Genomic DNA, 6605 nt, shown 5'->3' with positions numbered 1-6605 from the left:
TCTTTCACAGTAATAGTCCCCGTTAATATTTTTAATTTGAAATTAATAAAATATACAGAGAATAAGGTAAATTTATGACATATAGTTATTCAGACAAATCATTGATGTATTGCTAGAATACTAAATTCTTGTTATATTAAAAATAATCTGTTTCGACTTTCTCATTGTTGCGGGCAGCAATGTAATCTTAGTCCAGATCAGTTTAGTTTATTTTGTAAATAAGAAGAACATGTAATAAAGTGTTTTTCCAAAAGCTAAAAGAAAAATATCGTGTAAATAATGTGTTGCATAAGACGCAACGTCCTCACAACTCTTTTGAAAATAGGAAGTGGTGTTTTGTGTCGTTTTGTGTCGCTTGATTTTCTTTTTTTTAACCAGCTCTCAGCTCCGTGAACGTTCACTACCGAGTGGAGCGCAGCAGAGAGCAGTCAGCCCGTCGTGTCTCTACCCGAGGCCGGATGGTAAAATCCAACCTCCAGCGGATCCTAAACAGTCATTGCTTTGCTCGCGAGAAAGAAGGAAAAACGCAGCCTCTTACTATCATGGCGAATTTGAGTAGCGGTATTTGTGACATGATTGGGAAGTAAGTACCATCACCTCGCCTAAGCTAACGGCTAATCGCGATGTGGGGGGAGGGGTGGCTAAGCTAGCGGCCCACCAGAAAAGCGGAAGTAAATAGCATTTAAGTAGAACGCAGTATCATCAAATACCCTTTAGGTCACACTTTTTTGTCTGTTGTGTTTTTAATATTCTTTTAAAAACTCTTATATTGAAAGTACGTAGGCTTGTTGTGTGACCCCGAGAAGCAGTTTAACCAGCATTAGTTAACGTTAGCCGCAGACGTCGTTGAACTTGAGTTGCGTCACTGCAGTTAGCAAGTAGGCAGCATTTAACAGTTAATCGCTTTGTCAAAGAAAGTAAAAAGAAAACACGCAATTTAATACATCATGTTGTGAAATACGTGCCGACAACGTAAACTGATATCCTTCTTGAATGAAGCAGATCTTTATACGGCAGCTGTCGTGTGACATTGTTAATGCTTAAAACTCGCCTCATCGGGCTGTGCGCATTGAAACAGGGAAACAACGCTAGTCCCGCTGTTCCCGTAAACATTTGGTGGCCCCAGATAAATAAAGGACGGAAGCGAGAGGTATGATACCACTAGACTGATTTTAAAAAGGTGAACACGTTTTGCTGACTTTGCCATCGTGAGCTGACTCGGTAAATTATTACGCAACTGCCATTTTACTGAAGGTGACGTGAGAAGATTACTGTACACAATGATGGACGTACCATTATAAATGCGCACACGTATAACACTGTAACCGAAGAGGACGCTCAATACTAAAGACTTTTTGGGGTGGTTTTTATCATTTGGTGTCAAATTTCTAAATGACAGACAAAATATAGGATAGAAGTTCTATTAAGTAGTCATTAGAGTATTAATTTATGTCACAGCTACTGTACGTACTACTGAAATATCTCTGAAATATTTAAAATTCTTATTAAATCGTTCCTTTTTGTCTAATCACTCTCAATTTGAGATTGTTCTTTTACTTTTTTTTTTTTTTTAAGTAAAATAAAGAGTCAGAATTTCCTTAGTTTTTCTTCAGTTCCTGCTCCTTAATTGTGTGGATGTGATGCTACTTTTGTATTCACACTAAGCAGAGTAGAGTGTGAATAAAGCAGTGCTTTATCTAACATCAGATTTAAGTTTAGCCACAAGGTCAGGAGGTCAGCCCTCTGCTCCTCTAGTCTTACATGTTGAAGTGTCCTTGGGCAAGATCCCGAACACCAGTTTCCCATGGTGCCTGTATTGTAGTGTGAGCTAGACAAAGATGCTTGTTATAGGAAAGCCCTTACTGTGTTCAAAGTTGGTAGAAAAGTGCTATTTAATTGGGGGGAACAAATAATAAGGAGCAGATGATTTAATCAATATTGTGAAAAGTAATCAGGCTCAGCTTACTAGTGATCACTAAGTTATTGTATTGATAGGCAGTCATGTTACACAATCATCTATAACAAAAGGCCTACTTTGATCAATGCTTTGTTCTCAAAGAAGTTTGACCTGTCAGTGTAACACACCACAAGATGGTGTTAATCTATGAGTTTGCATCACAGCACGTAAAGGTTTAGTTTGTGGATTTGGCCGTTTGACTGTATTAAGCTGTTAATTTAAACTAGGTGAATTAACCACACTCAAACTGGAGCTTGAGAGTACAAATGCACGTTTGCACTTTTAAAAGCAAACGCTTGTGGCTGTTTGCCTCCCACTTCATCCTTCTGCTTTGGTGTGCTGGCTCCTTTAGATGCTTTGTAAACATAGTGCCATTGTTGTGGGAACTGAAACTGTAAATTATTTAAAAGACCAGACCTGCTGGTGTTTGTTTGTAGCCTTTGCTAGTTTAGTTTGTCAAAACCTTTTTGGTAAGCATAATTTCTAATCTTGTGTTTGTTTTTAAGATAATTAAACTTCACAATATTAAAAAAAAAAAAAAAAAAATCAGCATATCAGTGTGATCAAACACTGTAAGAACAAGAACTTCCTTTGAGATGAGTGTGCCCAGTGCAACAGTGGTTTGGGTTATCTGTATCCTAGGGTGTTAAGGTGTAGACACAGCAGCTGCTTCACAGTTCAAACAAAACAGTTGCACGTGACCCATCGGGGTTTTGTTGGCTCCGCTGTGTGCCATAAACATCCTCTATAATTCATTGGTAGGAATAAGAGCCTGCAGGTAGTTTTCAGTAGCGCACAATGTGAAATGCTTCACAAAATCCTCAAAAAGAAAAAATTCCAGGAAATGAATTTCTGCTCCTCTTCTTTGAACACACAGGCCGAGTATGTGTTTTTCTGCAGTCCTGTGACATGTATGTGCCTGTACTTGCACGAAAGATCCCTCACAAAGTAAGGGTGCAGTTTGTGTGACTACATTTTCTTTGTCTGCTCTGCCTGCAGCCTTTCCCTGCACTGTAGTAGTACCCGCGGCCCGGGGCCTCTGTGGTGCTCCTGATGCCCCTCTCCCACCCCTGAAGATCCCAGGTGGGCGAGGGAATGGCACACGGGATCACACTCCTTCAGCTCGACTGCTCTACTCAGTAAGTTGGAAGAAATGCCACTTTGTGCAGTGTTTTCAGGGGTTAATATAATAATGTGATGTCACAGACTGCTGTTTTCACGTGTGGTGTTTCTAAATTCCAGGATCGAAAGTTGACTGTAACGGAGGAACCGCCAGGGAACGGTCGCCCTGGGATACTCCACTTCCAAAGTCGTCCTACCGTTACCAAGACAATACAGTGGGATGCTGTCCTAAGCAGCAGTGCACTCTACGTGGAGATACCTCTGGACCCTCTTCCTGATGGCAGCAAGGAGAGGTGAGGCCTGATTAGCAGCAATATGCAGAAAATACCTGCAGATCTCCAGGTTGGCAGATGTGAGGTGCCTCATGAGCAGTCACAAGCAATTAAAGTTAGAATAATTGGTGTGTGCATTTTATGATTATGATTGGACCCTGGCGCCTTTGCACGCTTTAAACTTTGATCTGTTGTAAAATCACATTTTTGCTGACCATGAAACATAGCAGGCGAAACCAAAAGCACAGCGTATACAGAAATCAGGAAAACTCATCTAATCCTCTGAGGATAAGCTCCAGATTCAGTGAGAAAGTCAATTGTGGTTGAGCGTGCTTCTTGCAGGCTTGTTTTCCATTTTCTAAGCTAAGCTGCCCTATTTTTCTCCCTGCAGTTTCGCAGCTCTCTTGGAGTATGCTGAAGAACATCTGAAAGTCGTTAGCGTGTTTGTCTGCTTTTACAAGAACAGAGATGATCGTGGTATGTGCCAACAGCGTTTTTTCTTTTTCTTCACCTATTTGACTCTGTGTCCACCCTGTAAGACAATGTTAATTTGGACTTATGTATTTTCAATCATTTTAATGTGTCCACCTTCTCATTCCAGCTAAACTGGTGCGTACCTTCAGTTTCCTGGGCTTTGAGATTGTGAAACCAGGCCATGCCCTCGTCCCACCTCGACCCGACGTTTTCTTCATGGCCTACAACTTTGACAGGGACTCCTCAGACGAGGAGTAGCCCGCCGGACAACCTCCCCTGCTTACGTCTTTTGTTTTCCTTACTATTGTATGGTTTCCCCCATTCAGTCGCAGCTTACTCACATACTGTCTGTGTTAAACCCTGGGCTGTAGCTCTGTATGCAAGTACTCACCTCCCAATGCTTTTTGTGTTTAAGGGAATAAATTGTAAGCTGTGTGTCTTCTGTTTTCAGCATCTATCCTTTGAGGGGTTTTTTTGTTTTATGTTTTTTCATAGTGTTTTCCATTTAGTCGTTTTAAAAGGAGGGATTTTCTTTTTTGACTTAATGCAGTTGTCATGGCTTTTAGGTTAAAGTCTTTATTTCCTTTCACAATTGAGTTGGAGCAGTCTTTTGTTGAATGTACAACAAAAAAAGTCATCAGGTTTACACTCGGGTACTCCAGCTTTCTTTTGATTGGCTAAAAAAAAAATACATTAAACTTCTCCCCATATCTCTATGTCCACCCCCCCTCTCTGAATTGATTTGAAAAAAAAAAACACCTTTCAGCAGGACCAGTTTCATTTTGCAGCACCAATATCCTTCTGGTAATATTGTGGATTTGGAAACTTTTAAGCCACACTCCTGATAATTGGTACTTTAGAGCTGGATAATGAATCCATTTCAAGTAGAAGTGGAGCGAAAAAAGATGAAAGCTACTGCATGTGTCTGATGTAAGTGCTTCAGTTTCAAGTTAAACATCTTGTGGAGCATATTGGTACAAAACGCAAAAAGGAAAGTGAATAATCCAAAGTGCTTTTGCTTCTTTCTGCCATGTAGATCTGACAATATTGTGAAAGTTTGTTTTTGAAGGATGTAATGTTTGGATTTTTCTTTTTCTCAGATAAGCATTCCTTTTTAACTACTTTATTTTCATGATAGTATTGAATTTGTTGTTCACCTGCATAGTGGTACCTGTTGTGCTTCTGTGATAATAAAACAACAAAACTGATCATTGGCCTTTGTATTTGTTTATCCAATGCTTTTAAATTCAGCTGTGGTGTCTTGAGTTTTTAGCAGCTGTATTTTGTAGGTAATTTTTATGCCAAATATGATTGTGGGAGATGCTTTAATGTTTCTGTACATTTTAAATATCATATACCTTTGTTTGACCTAGTCATGTTAAAACTAGGCTACATCATAATGCAATTTGTGCTGCTCGCACAAATATATATGCAGCGATGAAGACATTGAGACTGTGAAATACACTTGTACCACCAGGAGGCTCCACGGCACTCGATGTGATTTTTAGCCCGTTAGATGGCTCCACAGATCAGCCAGGTTTTCCTTACAATTTTGTAGAACGGCCTTCAAGTAGTTTGCGTTTCATAAGTTGGGTTTCTATTATGTATCCGATTTTAATGTGCGTAAGTTTCCTATGACAATTATTATACTGAATTGTGTATTTCTTCTGTAACCCTGTAATGATGCACTTTCCGTCTGAGTTTTAATCTTAGTCAACAGTAATTTTAAAGTTTAGCAATTGCACGTGTGAGACGTGCAGTTGCTAAACCCTTCTGAAGGTTACGTCCTTATCGCCTTTATTTCCGTCACACCTTCATTTCAGTAAGATGGTGTGATGAACTTGGGTTGACTCACACGTGTGTACTCTGTACTGTTACCTTGCAGAGGAACCATTTGCATGTTAAGTGTTCACAGTGTGTGGTTTACTAAAATTAGCTTCAAGGCCATGGACTCCCATGGTACACCCACAGGTGATTGCACTGTTCTTGATTAACATTATCATACCTGTAATCTCAGGTTTGTGGTCTGTAATGTATTTTATTGTTGGATATTTCACTTGAATTCTCTTTTATTTGTGTGACTCTACTTGGAGTGCAAAAACAGGACCCTGCAGGCCTACCATTGTTTTTCTGAATGCATGTATAAAAGGTATGGATAAAAAAAACAACTTATCATTTATGACCCTTAGTCGTGAACGAGACAAACTAATGGAATTTGTAAATGTTTGCATTTACAAATCCTTTCAGTACTATAGAATAAAATTTCTACAAAGGTGTAATCTGTTTTTAAATGGCAAATTGTAAAATATATACTGCTAAAAAATTAAAAACGTTTTAGTCAGAGTACAGCATCAAGTCAATTAAACTTGTAGGATATTGATCTGGTCTGCTGGTTCTTAATCAGATTCAGCCGCTTTAGGGTTAATGAAGTTAACAACAGGTGCACTAAAGGGCTAACAATGAGACAACCTCCAAAACAGGAATCATTTTAAAGGTGGAAGCTACTCACACTCTTCACCTTTTGTTTTTTTTCCCCACATATTTTGCATTTGACTAGGGTCAGTATCACTACTGGTGGCATGAGGTGATACCAGGACCCTACAGATGTTGCACATAGTCGCACTCCTCCAGGATGGCACAATAACATGTGCAGATTGGCAGAAGGTTTGCTGTCTCCCAGCACAGTCTCAAGATCATGGAGCAGATTCCAGGAATCAGCCAGTTACTCTAAAAGAGCTAGATGGGGCTGTAGAAGGCCCTGAACCCATCAGCAGTACTGC

The 6605-nt window shown here is 39.7% G+C and overlaps 1 protein-coding gene across 1 annotated transcript; it reads left to right on the top strand.

The window, feature by feature from the left end:
- Positions 1-381: 381 nt before the first annotated feature.
- On the top strand, positions 382-5033 carry oaz1b (ornithine decarboxylase antizyme 1b). The gene is given in 6 exon segments (XM_012915604.4): positions 382-583; positions 2957-3008; positions 3010-3096; positions 3200-3372; positions 3743-3828; positions 3953-5033. Coding segments are annotated over 6 exon segments (654 nt in total). The 5' UTR covers positions 382-458; the 3' UTR covers positions 4084-5033.
- Positions 5034-6605: the final 1572 nt, after the last annotated feature.

The sequence above is a fragment of the Maylandia zebra genome, linkage group LG7, assembly GCF_041146795.1.
Source record: "Maylandia zebra isolate NMK-2024a linkage group LG7, Mzebra_GT3a, whole genome shotgun sequence".
Lineage (NCBI taxonomy): Eukaryota > Metazoa > Chordata > Actinopteri > Cichliformes > Cichlidae > Maylandia > Maylandia zebra.
Note: the sequence above shows the minus strand (reverse complement) of the source record. Positions and strands in the feature narration are given on the sequence as shown.